At 35.5% G+C, this 20,919-nt stretch overlaps 1 protein-coding gene across 1 annotated transcript in view; it reads right to left on the reverse strand.

The window, feature by feature from the left end:
• EXOC2 (exocyst complex component 2) overlaps positions 1–20,919 on the reverse strand; it is an 84,778-nt gene that overhangs the window by 60,514 nt on the left and 3,345 nt on the right. The window contains exons 2-4 of the mRNA XM_072411789.1: positions 15,332–15,508; positions 14,551–14,677; positions 5,232–5,345 (exon numbers count right to left, since the gene is read on the reverse strand). Coding sequence (XP_072267890.1) covers positions 5,232–5,345; positions 14,551–14,677; positions 15,332–15,508 — 418 coding nt within the window. The remainder of the gene's footprint in view (positions 1–5,231; positions 5,346–14,550; positions 14,678–15,331; positions 15,509–20,919) is intronic.

The following is a 20,919-nucleotide window of genomic DNA, read 5'->3' on the forward strand; positions in this document are numbered from 1 at the left end:
GCATTAACAGAACTATTTACTGTAAACACTCGAACCTAAAAATTCAGAGGGTTGGTTCACATAATTTAGTGCATTAAAAATCCTAGTAGGGAAGCTTCATGTAGATTAAGAAGTTTCTATTGACTGAAGTCAAAAACTTTTATTCAGAAGTACCGTAATACTATTCATTTTGGGTATATAGTATATGCTTTGCCAAGTAATTGCAAAGTAGCAGAATGTATACTATAATAGGAATCATAATACATTTATAAATTGAATTTTTTCGCCAAGGACCCACACACCCTACACCACACACATCAGTAGTTTCTAGAATGGCAGTTGCAGCAGCTGCAAAACACCCACTTTGTGGACTTTCCTGGATGTATATGGGCACAGTTTTTTTATTGAACAGTCTATACAACGATTAAAATAACAACACAAAAAGCAAAACCCACAAAATCCAGTGCAGTATGCAAGAATATGTAAAGTACTGTACACAGCCTGGATTGAGGCGAACACAGTAAAAGGCGTGGGTGTGCTGTAGGTGTCCAGGATTATTATTTACAGTAAGTGTGGAGAGACCCGAGCAAAAATATGTTTATAATTACAGGTCCACTTTAATTATATAACTAATTTATGTCTAATTTATTTATGAAGCATAATGAATGACCACATTTTATAATTAAATGTTTTAATTTCATTTCAGCACCAGAAATACAACATTTTGCCTTTGAGATAGAGCAAAATGTAGTAGTTAGATATGTATAAAAAAAATACAGAGGATTTGTGTGAAGGAAGTATATAAGTGAAACTGAGTGGCACTGACTAGTAAAAAAACAAAAGCAAAATTAAGTACAATATAACGCTGAAGTGTTCTATTGTAATGTGTAAGGTGCAGAGGTACATCAATTGTTCCTGAAAATACAAATTTAAAATCAGGAAAGCAGATTTTGTGTTGAGAAGCTGGACATTTCCTAAAAGGAAAAAACATGCTGCAAGCAAACCAAAACATGAATGCCCAAGAATACCTTTAGCTTCACTCTCCCCGGGTTAAGTTCAGGGCATGAGAGTGAAAAGGTGATAGGCACAGCTGTAAAACAGATGTCAAAAGTAAAAATACATTGCATGAGCTTTATCCATAAACAGAAGGTATTAATAACAACTCCATATGCTGAGCAAGGCTATTCTGGGGGTTAGGATTTAAAGCAGGTTTTATCATATTATAATTCTTGGGGTTCTATTAATACATTTATTTTTTAAAAGCTAAAAAGAAAAGAACGTCATATGTGAACTAGGATTTGTTACATAAAAATACATGAAGAAAAATACAAGAAAAAAACATACCATAATGTTCAGGTTTACTAGAATGTATGTTTATAACCATTGTATCTCACTCACACACATTATTATATCTGTAACAGCGAGTGGCCAATAACTGCAGGGGTCACAATATTCTAATTTAAATTTAAAAATATTTAAGCCGTACCCTAACCCACATTGTTGAGATGTCCAGTCCAAAATTAGATGAAAGGTAGAATAATGTGAATGTTATTTATTTATTTTTTTTAACTAGTGTCTCTGTGCTGTAGTTCTTAATAACGTCTACCTGCAGTTATAAGTTTCACATTTTAGGAAACATGAAACTAAGGTAAAGTAATAAAACAAATATATACACAATAGCTGTAAAATAATCAATTCGTTCAGAATATAAATATTGTAATTTTACTAAATACAACTTGTAACAGTGTTTCCCAACCTTTTTACATGGGGGAACCCTTGAAATAACTTTCAGATCTTCAATGAACCTTTGATATAATAATTATATGCACAGCTCACAGTGCATTAGTGTGATTGTCTTTGGGAAAATGTCTCTTACATTGCTAGCCATTGGGATGAATGTCACCCTAACAGATAGCAAGAAAGATCATTGGTGCCAGTTAAACTGACCCGAGAGTCACAAACTCGTTGCTCAAGGAAACGCAAGCAAACTCTAGATGAGCTCTTGGGTTCCACGGAACCCTGGTCAAGAAACACGGACTTGTAACAACCATGTTAAACATATAATAGCAACAGTTCATAAAAACAAAAATACAAAAACAGAATCACTAATAAAGGTGAGATACATAAAGGAACAAAAAAAATGTAAACTTAATTAGGTATAAAAAAATCCCCCTTCTATTACACCCTAAGCTACGCAAAGTTTGTATATAGAAATATCCCAATGGGCACAAGGCTGTAATTAAAGCTAAAGATGGTTCCACAACGTATTAAAATGGGAAGGGGGGAATTACTTTATTCATCCCAGGGATTTTGTTTTTTTTTTTCTGAACTTTTAATATTTTTTACTTCACTTGAAAGTTATGTTGCATTACATTAAAACATAAAGAACATTTTTTGTGTGTGTGTGTGTGTGTGTGTGTGTGTGTGTGTGTGTATTTTCATTTTAGGCCACAAATGTGAATATTTTGAAGCGAGTAATTCTTTTCTAATGTGTGTGTGGGCACATGTGTACACACACACATTCTTACATATGCACACATACAAACACAAATTGATATAAAATGGTTCTGAAATAAAAAATGGCACAATACACCACTCAGTTATGGAAAAGATTACTCGAATAGCAAATTCCAGAACAATCTTTCATATGAGTGGTAATTGCTTGTAAAGTTTTAAAATAGCTGGTAAAGGGTTCAGGGAATTTAAACCTTACCACAAAAAACACAAAGCAGAACTGCACTTGTATTAAATGCTATGTTTACATATGAAATTGCACAAGTAAATGTATAAAGTGAGAGTAGGAGAGTAGAAGTTAGGCTTGTTGTCAGTGGGGATACGAGTATCACATACAGTCATGGGACAAAGAAAGTATATTTTTCAATTCTAGGGGTTTGCATACCCCCACAAAAATGATTTAGTCTTTAGCATTATATGACATATAACAGTGCCATTATTAATATAACAAATAACAGTGCCATTATTAATATAACAAAGACTTATTTTGAATACTGTTCATAAATATTAAAAACCAAAATCTATTAATTCTCTTTATGAAACAGTGCAAAATACAGTCCGGTGCATTTTGGACTGTTTTGTAGCAAGGCTTTGTCATTGCCAATGATAGTTTATTAATTATGGTTTACTAAACCTACTAAACCTAGTTTACTCAGCTATCCCTGTACCACCGCAGGGTGCCGCCATCTTTCTTCTTCTTTACTTCCTGAGGACAATTGTCAGCCATTTTGATTGGCTATGCCGGGAAGACAAAATTCCAGAGCAGGTGTGTGGGAGTTTATTTGTTTCTGGACCCTCCAGCTGCATGCACAGCTCAACAAAATTTGACAGCTGCTCGATTATCAGGCAGGTAAAAACAATTACTGCTAAAGGGCATCGCTTGTCGCGTTCTGCAAAAGCCACCTGCCTGAATCGCAAAATTATAAAGTGGACATTTTTTCCTAATAAAAGCATGCATTTCAGACACTTTTAATATTTTTTCAGACTTCACTGACAACAGTGTTCTCCCCAGCCCCTTTAGCCGGGCATACCACCCGACACTTTTCAGTAACCACCTAGCTGTTTGTGGGTGGTTACTGAAGAGTTGGGTCACAATAAAAGGGCCAACACCCGCCTACAAATTCCCACCCAGCTTAAAATTTCTGGGTTAAACACTGGACAAGTATGTTTGACTTGAAGGGTACCTCCTTCTGATCATTTGCTCTCCATTCAAACTACATCAACCCATTTAAAGCTGTTTTTGGATTCCCAGTGAGCCTATCAATTAGAGAGAAATAGTTCTGAGTACAAGCTCAAAAACACTGGGTCTAAAACATATTTAAAGATTTAACTATGGTTCTGATGTGGACATAAGAAAAAAATCACTGCATCTATGTAAATTAGTAAGTCATACATCATGAAGCCAATGATGTGGGATACAAACAGGAGGACTGGAACCATCAGTCTATAACCACCTATGGAAGTCACATAAATCTATTCTACTCTTTCCCCCATTTCTCTCAGGGTTCCCATTTTCTCCCTATATCTCCTGGCTTTATTCTTACACTGACTTTTGCATACAATGAAGTTAACTAAAGTTCCACTATATAAATTTGGCATCAAGCAGGTCCTTGTTGCAGAAAGAGACTGGCCTGACCAATCAAGATAGCTGAAGATTAGAATGTGCATGAGAAAAAGGGAGAAGATGGAGGTATCCATAACAGAAAGGGGACAGGTAAAAATCCCAGGGTTTAATTCTGAGAAAGTGACACAGACTAACAGAAATCAATATATATATACAATGGGTATGGAAAGGATTAAACGGTTTAAATTAAACAGCAGCAATCTGTATAACACAGATTTTTACAATGTCTTTCTGTTAGTGCACAACATACATTGATGGAGGGTGGTGGAAGTTGACAGCAACTATTTAAGTGCTAACCCTGTTATCACTCTAATTATTATAATTTACCAAGGGTCCTGATCACTGCCTCACAGCCTTCCAATAACAGTCCAATCTTGGATGTCAGATGTGCAAACAGTGTCTCAATGCATGGCTAATTTAAATAGCCACAGACATTAAGCAATTTAGTGCTGGGCTACCTGACAATACGTCATACATACATGAAGTGTTTGGGCATCTGGTCTGACTGTCAAAAGAAAAGCCAATTAGACCAGTCAAAAGCTTGTCTATGCCTGAGCTTTGTAACGCATTACATTCAAGAGGCTTTAAATCAGTTTTATTTTTCTTACACCGATCAGATTTTAAAACACAGTAACAGAGGTGAATAGCAGAATCCTAATTTTGCATGAACAGACTTTTAGTCTGTGATATTTTAAATGAACCCCTTACACCCAAAGTAAGATATGGATAGAAAATCTTCTGAAAAAAAAAATAATTAAATTAAAAAACGTGTCATAGAAGACATAAACCACTGAACAGATCAATAGGTTTCTGAGGGACTTGCTGATGAGATTTCTTTGCTTTGGAACTAATGCAGCTTGTTGAGTGGTTTCCTATTGAATTTTTATGTTTTATTTTTATGAAATAAAAAATATATCTATTTATATATAAGAGAGAAAGAATGCAATGGGAGGTTTCACGTGAGCAAAAAAATACTTAGGAATTATTACCTACAAAGGCCCACTGGGTTACATTCATGACTGCACTACAAATTCATTTTTGGGTGAATTGTAAATATGTAACTCTGGATGGCACAAATATACAGGAAATATTTTCAGAATAGTCTATTACATACCTTGCTGTTGAATGGTGATCTATTAGGTACCAGGTGGCAGAAAACTTTTCGCTGTTAAAGTCACCACTCTTTCCAGGAAATAACGTCTCAAGTTCTTGGTGAGGAACCTTGCCTCTACAAAAAAAAATGAATTACCTTAAAAAATATGCAAAAGTTTTAATGTATCAGATGTCTATTAGAAACAAAAATTTTATTTATAATTATATTTCTCAAATTGCAATTCTTACTTTTAAAAAAATATAGCAGCTGCAAACAGATGACCTGAGGATGGTAAAAGCTCCCCCTGACATTTTAGTTTCCTGGCAGTAAGGTAGTGTTTACATTGTGCAGTATTCCATCTCCCTGCATACTGTTTACCAGATCCTCTAAAGTGCGTGTGGTCAGGCTATAGAAAATACAATGCCCATTGAATACACATGTGCCAAAGTCAGCCACTATTCTTTTTGCTTAAGGTCTAAACAAGTACATAGGTGGGCAAAATAGATGTTAACAATGAAGGTCAGTTCATTATCTTTTCTAGTTTTATGTTGAAATATTTTAAGGGTTTTTTTAAGGAAAAAAAAATGTAAAAACTTCCAAGAGATACTCATTAATTCACAATCAAACATCATATAAAAAAAAGTAACATAGTGTGATGGTAACACATTTGTCAATACATTACTAGAAACAGATAAGACATGCATTTAATGTCAGATTTAATGGGCTTATTACTAAAAAATTAATATACACAATTGCTATAAAAACAGTGACTATACGCAATTCCCCATAGAAACAGACCTGTTTATTAACATCAAATAAATGTATTATGTCATCAGAAGGTTGCCAAGTAATTTTTTCTTCTTCTTCTTAGTTTAACTTCTTTGTTATATTTTCTCAGATGTCTGTATTTTGCCCAGCAGCTGGCAACTCATTCTGCACTTTGGCGGTGTTGCCTACAAGGATATTTTTGGGAAGTCAATTACCTAACAATGTTTTAGAAAGTATGGGGGAAAGCACACAAACACAGGAAGAACATGCAAACTCCTAGCAGATAGCTAAAACCAAGCATTGCTGCCACACAAAGTTGGTATCAGTATAAATCTCCCGTGTGTGTAATTTATTTAGACAATTCTAGGTGACCGTGTTTTACACCTTGAACCAGTCATCCATAATTCATATATGTAAAGAAACACTTTAAATGCTTTTACATTAAACAATAATATTCAAAGCTTCCAGTGGGATGCATAGTGGCTCTTTGCCAACCCAAATTTAGTAAATCTGCTTCCCACAGCAAAAGCGTAAAGTAATTAAGCTGTGGCAATGCTAATAATATTTAAGCTTTCTAATTTCTAATTCTAATAAACTTCAAAACAAGCTGGCACTTTTGTAGCTGCAGGCACTATGGTTACTCAACATACTCCCTCAGCAGCTTAGCTTATCCTGTTACCTTCTCATATCAATCACTTAAATACCTTTCAGCCTTCTAATATTTGAAATAAAAACTGAAAATGCTAATTTAACAATGTAACAGTTAATGGCTTAATGGTTCTGCCGAATTAACTTGTCCATGGTCTCTGCAACTCTAGAGGTCAATGAGAGCTTGTTATAAAGCTTATTTACTGCTCATTAGGAATGTATATAAGCCTGGTCACACTTTTCATTTAAGATGTATGACAGAACCAGAAAATCTAGTAGCCAGTATTTTATTCATTGATAAATATGATAGCTGCTCTTTAAACACATTTCTTTCACAACAGAATTTTTTTTTTATAAGCAAATGAAATAGACAACAAAAAGATGTAAAAACTATTTCACAAAATACATCTGAACAAAATTTAAAAAAAAGGTTTACACAGAGGAATTTGATTTATATCATTATCAATTTATATATTTCATACACGTATAAGTACACACGTGTGTAAAGGGTGCAACAAGTAGCACTACTCTTCATAATGCTGTCTAAGTAAATGAAACTTGATGGAAGCAATAATTGCAGAGAGGAGAACTCCGGCCTTTTTGGTTCTTATCCTATCTTGGGAACTACAACAAGAGGAAAGTAATGTGGATTACAGTCTAGATGAGTCTGGCTGAGATCATACACAAGAGAGCAGGCCTCCCACATATACATGTTTTCATAGCTCACTGCTGACATGTTCCTCACTGAGAACTTTTAACACACTACGAAGTATGGACACACAGCAAGAGCAATTCTGGTGGGACCTACTCAACCAGCTCATGTAATAAGTGAAGACAAAACAAGGATCACATTAACTCCTGATAGTCAGCTGCAAGTCTCGTTAAATAGGATAATGACAGAGGCAATATTGTGCCATTCTGATGAATTAGAATAGTAGTCTTTATTATGCCTACTGTCTCCTTGCTGACTTTTTCATTTACACCGTAAGCTGTCTTGCTTGCTAAAATAAAGCCACTTCTTTTAAATTTAATATGAATTTAAAATTTCAGTAAAATCTTGTACATTACAAGCCAGCTCTCAAAATAATGTCAGGTTTTTAAATGTCAGTATAATATTTTAAAAGAAAGAAGGGAAAACGAGAAAAACTAATATGTAATGAGTAAATTAATCTTTACTTTTCTTGTGAAGCTGAAGTGAAAAGTTCATAACTTAAGCTACGTACACACTTCCAATTATTATCGTTGGAAAACGAACGACGAACGTTCATGCACGATATATATGAACGATCGTATAGCACCGATCCTGCACATAGCGTTAACGACACGATCGTTCGTAGATATTGTACACACAATAGATACGATCGTTTGAGCGATAGAGGAACTATGTGCACGACAGGAAAGTGAACGGACGTTCGTTCATCACGCATGCTCTGAACATGGACGATCAACGAACGACCGTACACACGAACGATGTTCAACGATCGTCGTCCAATCCGATCCGTCGGTCCGGTCGTTCGTTTCCAGCGACTTTCCTCGTTCGTCGGCGTCGTTGGTTACTTTTTTACGAACGATTTTTTGCCCAATCGATCGTTCGTCGTTCGATTGGAACGATAAAAATTGGAAGTGTGTACGCACCTTTAGTGAGCGTTGGGATTTATGATGAAAGTGTATCTTCCCCAGTCTTGGAGAGCTTTATTAAATCAGTCCCATTCTGTCAAATGTTACATTTTATTTTAGTCTATGTTATTCAGTCAGCAACTAAACACTCCACTATAATTAATGCAACATTTACAGTATTCTTAAAGTAATGATAGGATCTTATGAAGGGAGTGTTTCCCCTTTTTAAACTCTGGGAGAATAGATTTTTAGAAGAGTGTATCAAAGTAAGACGACAACACGAACTAAACCAAACTATAGAGTGCCTAAGCATTATATGTGCACGTATCATTATTGATGATACTTTTCAAAAGGGCCCCTCATCAGAACAGTTTCTCAACTTGAACTCTTTCTTTAGATTGGTAGATTTAAAAAAAATGCTTTGGATTTAGAGTTAGCCTGAGCAATTGTTGCCCTGACACTGGCTGTCGAACATGAAACTTATGTCTGGATTGGGTCCCTGTCACTTCATGTTCATAAGTGGTAAAATTAAAATTTGCAAATTGCTGAAAGACCTCTTATATCAAACACTACACTAAAACTTCCAAGGCATTCCAGCTAAAAAAAAATTATACATCAGAATTACAAGTTTCCCTTGAGATGAACAGTTTTCAGAGGTAAAAGTAAGATTCTAATGGGGGAGCTCTAAGTATTCCAAAAGGAATACAAAGTAAAGCTAGAAACCTGGTAAGCTCCAGGTTGGTGACTCCATAAGCAAGGACGGACCAGAATGAGCCTCAGTGGCAAATTTCAGTTTCCATTTTTCAATCTTTATATATTCCCTAAGAATCACTTATTTTATTACTTGCTTCAATTACTTGTTGGCTATCAATATGTTACTAGATTGTAAGCTCTTCGGGGCAGGGTACTCTCCTCCTGTATCACTGTCTGTATTAGTTTGTCATTTGCAACCACTATTTAATGTACAGCGCTGCGTAATATGTTGAAGCTATATAAATCCTGTTTAATAATTATAATATGTTGTTGCAATACTTGAGAGAGCTAAAATATATATATATTCCAGCAGGTGGCAATGTCCCACTATAAAATAAAAAGCAGAAGGGCCGTGGGAATTTTCTATTGAAGACAGTAAGGGGGTGGTTGGAATGAATTGGAAAGTATTCTCAATTTCACTATTCATTTTTATTTCAAGGTCTGGTCTCTGCTAATGACCCAGTGCAATATGGTAAACAACAAACAGAGCTTTGAAATGAGGTCTAACCATACTTCAAGCAGTGAGGCTAGCTTTGGATCTCAGAGACTGCAGTGCTATGATCTGGCAGAAGAAAAAAAAAAAAGCTTGTGTGTTTTGGGAGTTTGTATGTCATCCAGCAAAGAGTTGTAATGCACAGCTGTTTGACCAGGCACCATGTTTCCCAAAGCAACAGCAAATAATCAAGATAATTATCAAACAAAAATGGAGCAAATATGTTAAAATGTCATTTCTCCAACTATGTACAAAGGTCAGAAAAATCAGCACAGCAGGACATATTTAATAATCCTGTGTACATTGGGCTGTAACCCACAGAAATCTGTTATAATACGTTTTTTTTTCTGCTGTAGTTTTCACAATATGAATTATGTGTCTGGGATATGTTACTTTTACTAAAGATAGGGGTACAAGTCAGTGATTAGATTAAACTGAAATACATGCGTACAAGAAAACTTTATCTAGTGATAACAGTATCTGTCCAAATAAAGATTAAAAAAAATATTAAAAAAGTGTTTAGTTTTGACTTCTAAAATATAAATAAGTGAAAAAAGGTCTGAAAATTGAAATCAAATCTAAAGATACATGGCTTATACAAAATATTATATATTTTCAAACAGAAAATGTATTTAAACATTTAGGTACAGACGTTTAACACTTTTAATTTAAAACTAGTTTTATAAAAAAAACGAAAACCTTTTGTTTAATGACACAAATAGATTTACCAAGTAACCCTAAGACTAATTCCAAACAAATAACAAATGTTCTTTGTGTCACACAGCTCAGTGGCAGCAGGGCAAAGCAAATAAAGAAGTTCTTGGTTTACTATTTCCACACACAAAGTATATGAGCTAACACATCTAGATATATGACATGCTACCTAAAAAAACAACAAAATGTTCTTTCTATTAAAAAATAGAGAGTTCAAATTTAGAAAAGGAGGCATTCTTATTTACAAAGACATTGGTTGTTTCTACCAATGTAAACATTTTAGAGGATTGTACTCTGTACATTATTTGAGTAAATATTTCCTAATGTATTATTTAACTGTGTAAATAATAGTAATTTATTTATTTATTAAACATGACTTGGCTCAATTTCTAATTTCTCTCAGAAAGCTGTAGCATGGACATTAAACATTGTATGTATTTGTTGCAATCTAAGTAATATGTACTAATAATGTTAAAAAAAAATAACTCTTACACAATAATTTGCACCTTTTCAATTCACTGTACTAGAGTTTAAATGTGTTTCTTTTTACTTACAGAGTATGATTAGTTTTTAAAAAAAAATTCCTGTGCATTCTATAGGCTGCCAGATTTAATGCAGGTCTTTCATTGTCTTCCCAGAACGAAGAATAACTCCATATAAGAAAAAAAAATATGTTGCAGCGCTGCAGACTGCACCAGGAAGAGTTAAGGTTCAGCTCCCCAGACTTAGGCCACCCAGCTAGTCAGAAAATGCACTGTCCTGCATTCCCAATGGATTTCCTATCAGTCAGCTTTGGGACATTTTACATAAACATTCCCTTTAAAATGACTAAAGGCTCCTTTACCTTCAAGCAGGGCGTTTCCTTGGCTTTCATTTTAAGACATTCATCAGAAGAATATCTGTGTATTTGATTACGCTCGCCCTCGTTGGGGGAGAAACCACACTTATTTTCAAAACTATTTCAATTCATCAGTTTCAAAGTACAGGAGAAGGAAATAGATTTTCTGACTGCAGTCCCATTCGCTTCAGTGTAAGCAAAATCAAAAAGGGATTAGGAGTTTGTTTTATGTACACAATATGTTAAAAGTTATAAATACAGCCTGAGTAATCAGAGTCATGCCTTGGAATGAGAAGGTGATTTGAAATGAGCTCTGTGCCAAGTACCTAATCAGTAAAGCACTCAGTCGTAGATTTTAACCAATATTGAGCTCCTATTTATTCACCATGAATAGGGCAATTATCCAAACTGACAAAATCAAAATGAAATGAAAATACGATCAAACTGGCAAGCTCATTTTCTACTTGTTTGATCTTATTTGATCACTGGAACAAAATAAGCCAAAGTTGTAGGATGACAATAAATAAAAACAATTGACAATATAATACCTGATAACTATATACTTAATTTGGAACATTTATATGAACCTAGTTTTAGGCAATCAGTTGTGATTGGGCAGGTGGTTCTATATTTACCAAGTTATACTCAAATGTCATTTGTTTGGGTGGTAACCACATATTTCGTTCATTATTTTTTTTCTTTTTGCAGTTCATAATTATTGACTTTCCATTCATTTTGGGCAAAATACTATTCTAAATATGGATGCTATGTATATGGTTGTCATATTGCTGCAATTTTTCAGTACAGAACAATATAATTATCAGTCGCAAAAAACTAGTCCATATTATTGTTACAACTTGCAAAACTTACCCTGTTACGGAATTACATAGGACACAAAGTAAAACAACAGAAAAGTATATAATTTTATATTTTTATGTCTGGGGGTTTGTACAACTGCATCTCTCCAAGCTAGATCTAAAGTGTACCTCAACTCAGGTAAGAAGAGAAGTAGGATTTGGAGCTAGGGGAAAACCAAGAATTCTGGAGCAGTTCAATGTGGGATTTAGAAAGGTTTGAGAATGATTATGAACGTCACTTTAGGGTAAATAAAGTTGCCTCTTTTCAGTGGAATAGTTAATAAAGGATATCTGTCTGGTGGTAGGTTTGCAGGTAGGAGTTGTATGGGTGCTCACAATTCCAGAGATTTCTTTGCAATCATAACTGTAATCAAATGGTGAGGTATAGCTATCTGCAGCACTAACATCATATTCAAACAATATCCACTTTTAATGTTTTAATAGACAAGTCCAACCTAATATACAATACATATTTTTATGCTTCAGCCAAGAATAACACTTCCCATATAATATATTTTGATGGATCTTTGTGAATGAAAAAAATGTTATTTTGTAGATTTTTTACATTTCAGAAAGCTGCAGAAATGCTTCCTTAGTGTGAACAGACAAAATAAAACAGCAGCGAGAGTAGCAGCAAGCGATGATGGTTGAGACAGACATTTTTTTTTGTTTTCGATTACAAAAGGAAGAAATATACAAACAAACGTGTAGAAGCACAACAATGTTGTCCCCACCCCTCTTTTAGCTGGGTGCACCACCCAGAACATTTCAGCAACAACCCGGCTGTTTGGGGTGATTGTTGGTTACTGAAAAGTTGGGGCACAATTGGGGCCACCACCCACCCACAGCTTCTTCCCACCCAGCTTAAAAAAAAATTCTGGGCAGAACAGTGCACAATTAGCAATTCACTGGATTTTGTAGTCAGACATTATTGTGACAATGTCCGTGGTGATGTCGCTGGTCAAGGCAATGGATGATAAAAAAATACTTTTTTTTCTTTATATAGAAGCTTTGGGCCATGAGACTGACCAACAATGTTGCTGTAGCTTAGAAAGGTTTAAACTAAACAAAAAAGTACAATGGACCAAATTCATTATGAATAATGGCAATAAAAATAGGATCCAAAAAAAAATTCAGGGAGAAGTATATTTGCCCTCTTCTTTGGTATTATGCTCATCCATCCAGATATGATCGTTTTACTGCGACCACCCAGGTATCTGATTAGACTGAAAGAGGTCTCCGATTTTGTCTCCAAAAATGAAAATCTTGGCACAGATTACGGAAAAAGAAAAAAAAAAAAACCAGCATGTAATGGGAAGAACAAAGAAGCCTCAAGTCTGCTCCAAACAGTGCTGTTCTACGTAGACTAAGGTTAGGCTATCAAATGCTGGGGCTACAAATATATGCTGTGGGATGCTAGAGTCACTTCCTGGTATGTCAATTGGATTCAACATGCAGGAAGTGGTGTGAAAAAATCATGGAGTACTACTAGAAAAAAATTGTAATCCTGCATCAAAGGAAAACATACACACATTTTTACTACAATAAATTCAGGTATAATTTGCACACATAGCAGTTTTAGTACACCACGTTTAAAAAGAAATAGCTTCTTGGTTAAAAATATTTATTATTACGTTGCAGTTCTTGAGCTGTGCTGAGACACTACATGCAGCATCTCATGGGTAGTACGATGGACAACCATTTCCATTGATTTCAATAGGAATGCTTTCCAAATGCGTGCTAACGTTTTTTTTATGTGTATGAAAGGCAATTGTTTGTGAGGACAATGTACAATAAAATTATGTGTTTCTGCTTCCTATACCACTCCAGTTTCTATGCAAAACAACTGCAATGCTAGGAACCACCTCTAACCGACCCTGGTTGTCCAAGGATTGAAATTGGGTGTCTGCTAAGCAATACTGGGCAATGACATTTTTCACATCTTGCTTCTGTAGTATCAACAATTGATGGGAGCCACACATAACTATCACAGGACCACAGGATAACAGTGCAGAGTGGTTGAACATGCAAGCAAAAGTCAATAATTTGCCTTAAAAATGTTCTGAAAAGGTTGCATACATAGTAACAGCCACAGGTATTGAGCAGCAGGGACAATCAAATAACTATATTCATGGACATTTCTGTCGGTAAGCAATGTGATATCCCTCTCTCGCTGCACAGTCATAAGACAGAGAATGGCTTTGGCAGAATCAGCGTGATGTGATGACGAGGGTAGAAAACAGTAAATCTAGGTAAGGTAAGTGACATTTGAAAATCACTGGGGGTTGGGGGGCTGGCTTCAGTTGTCTTGCTGACTTAAGTGGGTAGTCAGGATAAGAGAACAGTGACTGGGAAAACAGTCATTGAAATAAGCGAATTTGTACATGTTGCCTGGCAGTAATTGGCAAATTTTAGGTTCAGATTTAAACCTACCTCTATGAGCTAGGCATCATCTAATTCCTAATGAAACTTCTATGAAAAGATTTTACTAGTAGATCGTGGACAAAGATCCAGGTCGGAGATATCTGTTTTGGTGCCACTGACCTATAGGTATGAGTTTATGACACACTAAAATGTAACCTGTCAGAGATGGAGAGGTCACTGCAGAGATATAGGCAGTGTATGCATTTCACGGATGAACACCACTCTTACCTTTCTATGTCTATGCCCAATGGATTGGCTGGTCGCTGCGACAAAGGAGATATGCCTTTATTTCTGTCAGTACGCAAATCATAATAATTCATTTCTTCAACCCACACTGCTGATGGATCCAAGATACCTACAAAAAATATAATAAATCAAAACACTGTGTGCAATTACTGCATTGAAAAAATTAAACTGCATGAACTAGAACCTAAAAAAGGGAGAGTTGAACCATGGATCTGAGTGTTAATGGATATCCTTAAAGTGGTAGTTTGCATTTTGCATTTTATGAAGAATGACAGCTGGATGGATCCAATGTACTTCTTTCACTTAGCGTACACATAGGTGTGAGAGTTTAACACAAATTTACCCATGAGCCTTTAGGTTTCCTAAACTGTATTTATGTTAAATTGTACATTTTGCATTCAGCAACGTTTCGAAGAAACGTTTCGTTAAACCAACTGCCCAATCAGTTTACCTGGTTTCTATTAGAATTTACCTTGTTCAGTCCTGGGTTTAGTCAGCCTTTTAAATTTAAATACGGATTTATATTTGTCCTGATCTACATACATGCCTAATACTACAGACACCATCAGTATAAGAATGATAATAATTACCATACAGAACAGTTAAACAGTTGAATACTGCAGTAACAGGAAATTTAACCCGAATTAAACTTTGATTCTTCCCTACTATAAAATAAACCATTGACACTTTATAATGTACATTGTATAAAATGAACTGTATCCCCTGTGCTGATGTATGTTTATTAACTTTAGACATTACTTACCAATTTTGTCAGGCTTGAGTAACTTAAAGAACACGGTTGAGGTTCCCTTTCCCCCAGATTTGGTGGTAACGATGATGTCCCCTTTGTCATTCTTGTCCTGTCCAACGCGGCACACTATTTTACTGGCAGAGATCCATTCTGCCGTTAGCAGGCAGTTATGTCCACAGATAGTCAAACCTGCAGAATTGAAAACAGGGATAGTATAAGACAAATTTGTTCTTTGGTGCATTTTACATTACAGCCTTCCTGCAATGGCATGATCTATATATTACAAAAAAAACATTTAAAAGAAAAAATATAGTGTACAAATTAGGACTAAAAGACATAATCCAGTTGTTTTCAGCCCATAATCCAAATGTTCTTGTCAGTTTTAGATGCAATGGGGAAGGTTAGGAACCTCTGTCAGGTTTTTATTCGATTTTGTGACTTGATTGGGGAGATTTCCTATTACCTCCTGTTTTCTGTGTTACAGAAGGAGGGGATGGGAGGAAGACACAGACTGCACTAAATGTCAGGACTTTAGGGTTCTTTGGAAATCCCTTCTCTGTGATTCAATACAGACTGTGTTTCAGGGGGCACAATAGTCCTCTTTATCAAGGCAAGACTTACATCATCCCTAAGCAGCCAATCAAGATGACCAAAGATGCCAAACTCAGTGGAAGACCAGGCAAAGATGTCCACGGTTGGAAGGAAGGTGATATCAGCTAAAGCACAGTGTAGCATTTTATTACTTTTTTTTATCTAACATTGCATCTCCAGGAGCCACCTTACAGCCACTTCCAGTGATGATTGCATGATCTTTCCCGTGATGTATTTCTGAGAACATGTCTGCATAATGTGTGTTAAAACAACATATCGGGAAGGCATATTAAAGTATTGCCACCCTATAAAGCTGAATGACTGAAACAGATTCTTTTTTGCAGGATTGACAGATATTGTTTTATTAAAAGATACAGATTAAAATTTTGGATTACAATAAAACGTTAATGCTAATAATAGATTTTAGTCACTGGGTTTTCATATACATTAACTTCTCAACACTGGTTACTCAAAAACAGAAAAAGCCAGCCTGCAATGCCAGGGATGACGTGGGCTGCTAACAAACTAGGTGAATTAAAGGAAGAGCTGTGTGGGGGGTACAAACTCTGAAATCAGCCTATGGTGTATCTCAGCGAGGAGAATCAGCTAGAAAACACAAGCCATCCATCCTCATACATTTTATTAAAAATAATGCGTGGCACCTGACCTAACATACTTCTACAGAATGCTGGAAAATCTGTTTAAGTAATAAAAACACACAGATAGGCGGTAAATGGCTTTTGCTGAAAGGTATCTTTAGTGGAGTTCTCACAGACACTTGTATTTGGTGTTAAGTCATCTTTGTAGCTGAAAGATCATTGAGCCGTTAATAACCAAATCTTGGTACCCCATGCTACCTTTAATACATAACTGATTATTGAGAAAATGAGCTAAAATTACATAAGGCGCGACGAGTTCATGTTACAAAATATCCATGTTTTTCTGTAAAAGGATTTCAACAAGCTTTCACAAATGGGAAACTGACACTATGTACCGTCATTAAATTAATGCCTATGTCTGTACAGCTTGTTATTACTGAAGTTGTCAAATTACTTCTATTTCCCACCGACCGATGAGAGATCATTGCATTAATTTTCTGTAAAGACAAAGCATGTGTGTACTATAAAGTGTACAACTGTTATTCTTCCAAGACTTTACTGGAAAGACTATTGGAAAGAGGTGAATTCGGCACACATATTGGCGGCATCAAGACTGAATACTGGGAGCACCGGGTCAGGTTTACATACATATGGATTATACATATGACAGCTAGCCATCTCATACAGAAAAGGGAAAGTTTAGCTTCAAATAAAATGCAACACTGAAATGATAATCCTATCCAGGAAAAGGGGCAACCATGGCAGTGCATGAAAATTAGGCTGAGGAAGGTTACATGTGACATCAAACTGACCCCTCTGTAGTATGCCATGACATCAGAGCAATTTCATCTATGATAAAAGCTGAAAAATATCTAAACAGCCTGAGCTCGAAGGCAATATTCAACCACCATTTTCTTTTGTCTACCCACAGGTCAGGACCACTCATACCTTTAAGTCTCCAATTAACAGATTGTGGCCTTACAATTGGTCACCACCTAGGTTCTGTAACCACAAGTTCGGCCTCCTCATAAAAACACATGATTTTCACTGTGATGGTGGGATGCTGGGAAATGTAGTTTACTTGGGGTGTCACAGTAATTCAAAGATGAGAGGTAATGAAATATAGTGCAGTGTGCAAGCACATTTGGACCATTAAACAGATATTCTGACCACTTTCTTGTACTATAAAGTTTGCAATTACTTAACCTGATTTCTATTAGAATATAACTTGTTCAGTTCTGGGTTTAGTTGGCCTTTTAAATAGAAACATCATCATAACCAGTGGCTTTGTAAGTGATTGACAATAGTACTGTCCAGTGTAGATTCTTTTCTTCTTTTAGCCATTTAGAATTGTAATGTGAAGTTCAGTGGAAATAAGACAAACATCAACTGTGTAATGATAACCAATTAGAGTTTAATATGCAGGATGGCAATACAAGACACCTCAATATGGGGAATTAAATACAGGAAGATTTATCTGTACCTATATAGCTATAGCCAAATTGTACTTCTTTTAGTTTTTACTAAAGAAGAGAAATGTTAAAACCCCAGCCAGTTTATTTTCTTCTGTTTGTTAACAATGAGATTTTCCTTTTAATTTCTGTCCTGGAGATGCCAGGCAGTTAGAGGTAGTTGACCTCCTAAACCGTTTTCCCTATCAGGGTATTTCTCTTTACCTTTATCTTGTCTTGTCCTGCTGACCACATTTTATCAGACATTAAATAAAGGTAAAAAGCTTGCACTAAATATCTGAACAATGTTGTGCATTAGGCTGTCCTTTCAAAAAACTCGGCTGCTGAATGAAACACATGGCAATGCAAGTGTTATTATTTTAGAGAATGCAGTGCAAACGCACAGGGTTGATGTTCCTGCATGTATGGACAGGTGTTAATACCCACTATATCCAAAGCTAGAAAATAAAGTTTTGGTTTCCCATACACTTTGTCATATTTTTGTTATAAGTCGTGATCTTAAAATGAAGATTTTTTCACAGAATAATCATGAGGGAATTCCTGCACATTACAATCCAAAGAAAAACAAAACTAGTCCAAGCTTTTGTCTCATTTACCAAAGACTCACATGACACATACAACACACATACCACATATTCTAATACTAATGAATATAGGAAAAAAGAACAGCTACACTTTCCAACTTCTCTAGTAACCACTCTTCACTGCTTTATTTGGTTACTGAGAGCAAAAAGAAACACCCCTTCCTGGTAAAATGGAATGTGGCTTGCTTTCCCCTTTTTTGGAAATATAATTAGGTATGAGTTGAAAGTTATCAATTTTAGAGATCTAATTAAACTTGTTGTCATATAACTAACATATAATATTTAAACTAGTTGCCATATAACTAATATAACCACCAGTAGGTGGGGGCTGGTTAGGTATTGCTTTGGTTTTTAAGAACAGTCTAAATAGGAGTTGTATTGCAAAATGTACATATACAGAGATTTTCTGCCTTGGCTGCTATAGAAGGTATGTCATTAGGGTGTTAGTTGTGTATTGGATAATGAGGACTAAATTAAACCTTGATAAGGGCTGGATGTGGCTATATACAAGTAGAATGGCGAATAGTATCCTTATTGCATTCGCAATAGTATCCTTATTGCATCCTCACTGCAGTGCATGATAGTGCACATATAGTTTATACCTGTTACCAAAAGAGTCTAAAATATTTGCAATTGGACCAGATAAAAATGCCAAATATTCAATAGGTGCACATGCTTTCAATCTTCATTTTACTCTGGGACCTGCTTCTGGCCCTGCTGTCTGCCCTTCTCTTCTGTGAATTCGCACACACTTTCTTGGTGGAGGTACTCACCGTGAGTGGTAATTGGTATTGTCAATAAAGTAGATGCTCGATTGATAATCACACAGATAAATTGTTAATTATTTGCTATTTATTGTCATCATGCTTTGTTATATAAATACAAATTGTGATGCATTTGTTATACCATAGGTCTCAAAACATTGTTTCCTTAAGCGTGTCAAAACTGTTACTATTATGAGACTATGTGAGAATGCTATAGGTATATGAGACTATGTACTGCTGATGCATTTTATGTATTTGATAAACTACTAGATCTGTTAGATCTGATCTGTTACTACTAGGTCTGTTTTATGTTTTATCTTTTTAAATGTAGAAATAAACATATTGTATGGTTTTAGAATATGCCCTAAAAATCAAATATATATAAATATGCTCGGGCATTTAAAGCTAGATCATGGGGCTGGGGAAGCAGTACATGCAGAGGGAAATAATTCTACACATCATTTATGTGACCCTGTTACTTTTTGACTTCTGGCTGCAAAAACAATTTCATCTTCAGTTACATACAACTAGAATAAACAGAAGTTTTTTTTTACATTATTACAATTTAGGGGGAAAAGGTATGTAAAAGTATGTAAATATTAAAGCAAGCCTGACAAATCTTGAACATAATTAGCTAACCCTAAACCTTACCTGCACTTGGTAATAAAACACATTTTTTTTTGTCTAAGGCCACTTTCTGGATATTTTTGTTGACTTTTTTCTCACCTAGACAAAAATGACTTTGTGAGCACAAGTGCAGAATGGTTCACCTTGGCACACATGCAGAAAATGCTGCTACTGAAATATCTACAGAGGCTGTTTCCCCTCCTCATGTGGCACATGGTTTACACTGTAATGCAGGGATGATGAGAAATGTATTCTAGACTTTATTGTTCTTCCTATGTTGGGTGTAAAATATTTACATGTGACTGATCCTTTTATTGGCTGAATTCAGAGGTGGGAGGAAACAGCTGTAATACATTGTGCAAACACAATGTGGCCTTCCTACAATTTTGTATTTTTGAAGGTGTCCATCTATAATGAATAGATTCTTTTCATCATCGCACAGTTTCTTGCACTGAAAACCACATCAGATTTTATTGAATAATCTTATGTCTGTGCCCATAATGTAAAGATATAATAAAGACAACAGAAAAAAAACAAAGTTGTTACTTAGTATATTTAAAATCTATTTTGAACACAGCTCTGCTCCCCTATGCAACAAAATTATTATAACTCTGAAATTAAAAAAAAAACAACATAATAAAACCAAACAAATCCTAACGACCAGAAAAGGAATGGATATGGTGAAACTTGTTATATCTTTTATTTTATGCCCACATATACAGGTTATCAGTGTAGTACTCCCTGATAATTGTGGCTAGTGTGTAATGATTCCCCTATAGGAGGTCAGTTAAAAGACTGGCTTGTCACATGTAGGCAACAGGAAGCATGCCCCTTACATTGGTACTCAGTTGGAACCCCCTTTCCCAATACTTCCAATTAGTAGTGGGGAAAATGCTCTATTATACTGGTGGTCAATAGGAGGAGTGCCCCCACTGGTAAGTTGCATTATTGCAGACATGTATC

This window comes from Pyxicephalus adspersus, chromosome 5 (assembly GCF_032062135.1).
Source record: "Pyxicephalus adspersus chromosome 5, UCB_Pads_2.0, whole genome shotgun sequence".
NCBI classification, from domain to species: Eukaryota; Metazoa; Chordata; class Amphibia; order Anura; family Pyxicephalidae; genus Pyxicephalus; species Pyxicephalus adspersus.